The sequence below is a fragment of the Raphanus sativus genome, chromosome 3 (genome assembly GCF_000801105.2).
Source record: "Raphanus sativus cultivar WK10039 chromosome 3, ASM80110v3, whole genome shotgun sequence".
In the NCBI taxonomy this organism is placed as follows: domain Eukaryota; kingdom Viridiplantae; phylum Streptophyta; class Magnoliopsida; order Brassicales; family Brassicaceae; genus Raphanus; species Raphanus sativus.
This window is the reverse complement of record NC_079513.1, coordinates 8,516,143-8,517,583: the sequence shown is the minus strand read 5'-3', so window position 1 is coordinate 8,517,583 and position 1,441 is coordinate 8,516,143. Positions and strand designations below refer to the sequence as shown.

General features: G+C 40.0%; 1 protein-coding gene across 1 annotated transcript; it reads right to left on the bottom strand.

Moving 5' to 3' along the window:
* Positions 1–418: 418 nt before the first annotated feature.
* Positions 419–1,441, bottom strand: LOC130509947 (uncharacterized). The gene has a single exon (XM_057006277.1). The coding sequence runs from the start codon at positions 1,439–1,441 to the stop codon at positions 419–421; it is 1,023 nt and encodes a 340-aa protein (XP_056862257.1).

Genomic DNA, 1,441 nt, shown 5'->3' with positions numbered 1-1,441 from the left:
ACTATCGACCGATGCTGCGCAGTCATAGGTCGATGTTGGTAGATCAAGTTTCTTCCTTGGATCCTTCCTTTTGATTACTTGATATATAAAACACTAAAACAAACAGTAATAGATAAATATAAAACCAAATTATTATATTTTTTTTTGGATGAACAGTGACTCTGCTACAGAAGCGTTGTTACAGTGATTCTGCTACAGTAACTCTGCTACTGTGTCGATCGATGTCCTCGCTACAGTGTCGCTCGGCACTGTTGCTACAGTGTCGGGCGTACTGTTCTTTTTTTTTTTACCTGCAATAATTAAAAACAAAAATCAGTAGTATATGAAAATAAAACCAAATGTAAAACGAACCGAACAGTGGGTTGCCTCCTACTCAACGCTTATTTTTAGTCATTAGCTTGACTTTTGGAGGTCTGATTTAATCTGGATGAGGATGTGAACTTGCTCCAAAACAAGTTTCTGTGTCTCTCTTCCTCATTTGGTTGATGCAGTTGATGAAAGCTCTTGCAGATGTTTCCCCTTTGTCTCTCAGTTTTGGATCAGATAGCACTCTAACCCTAGCAAAAGAAGCTGGACCTCCTTTGCGGCGCACTCTACACTCAAGACTTTCCCCCTGACACTGAGAAGGGACCAGTGATAGAGAATATACATCTATATTCCTTTTCATTTTCTTCTTCCTAATTCTAGGTCTTCCCCCAGACTTAGACTTTTCAGTCTCATTCTGTTCTGAAATTTGGATGCTGTCGACCGATTCTAAAGGCTCTGTGTCGGTCGATTCGTGAGGATCATTGTCGACCGATCTTGAAAGTTGAATGTCGATCGATGTTGATCCTGATTTTGCAAACTCGCGATCTGCATATGTTAGAGGTGCTGGATCTTCAAACATCTCTATGTATGAAATAAAATCTTCACTTTTCTTCTTCTCAACAGGATCATAGAAGACATTTTCATCAACATTAGTTAGGCACATCCTATTCTTCTTAAGATCACAAACTGCTCCCACTGTAGCCATGAAGGCTCTTCCAAAAAGAATGGAAGATGTCATGCCTGATTTGAGCTCCACGACATGAAAATCCACAGGAATAGTGCATTCTCCTATCTCCACTTTAACATTCCTGATCATGCCTGCTGAGTTTGCTTTAGAGTTATCAACGAAAGCAAAACTATCTTTTGAAGGTTCCGTCTTTAATCCTAATACTTCAGCAGTGTCTATAGCCATGATGCTCACTGCAGATCCAGTATCGCAGAGGGCGTTTGGCAAATCGTGGTTATTTATAGAGCATGGAATCAGAAACTTTCCAGGATCTTGTTCCTTCTTTAGAGTCCTCTTAGGCTTACGGCAGACCTTGTTGAATAATATCTCCATGTCCTTTTCTGTCTCTCTGCTCTCTCTGAAGAAATTACCAAATCTGTACTTATAATAGGCTTCCTCAAAAGTCAT

What these genes read in the sequence shown, in the direction of transcription:
- LOC130509947 (XM_057006277.1), bottom strand. Translation starts at nt 1,441, where the DNA reads ATGACTTTTGAGGAAGCCTATTATAAGTACAGATTTGGTAATTTCTTC.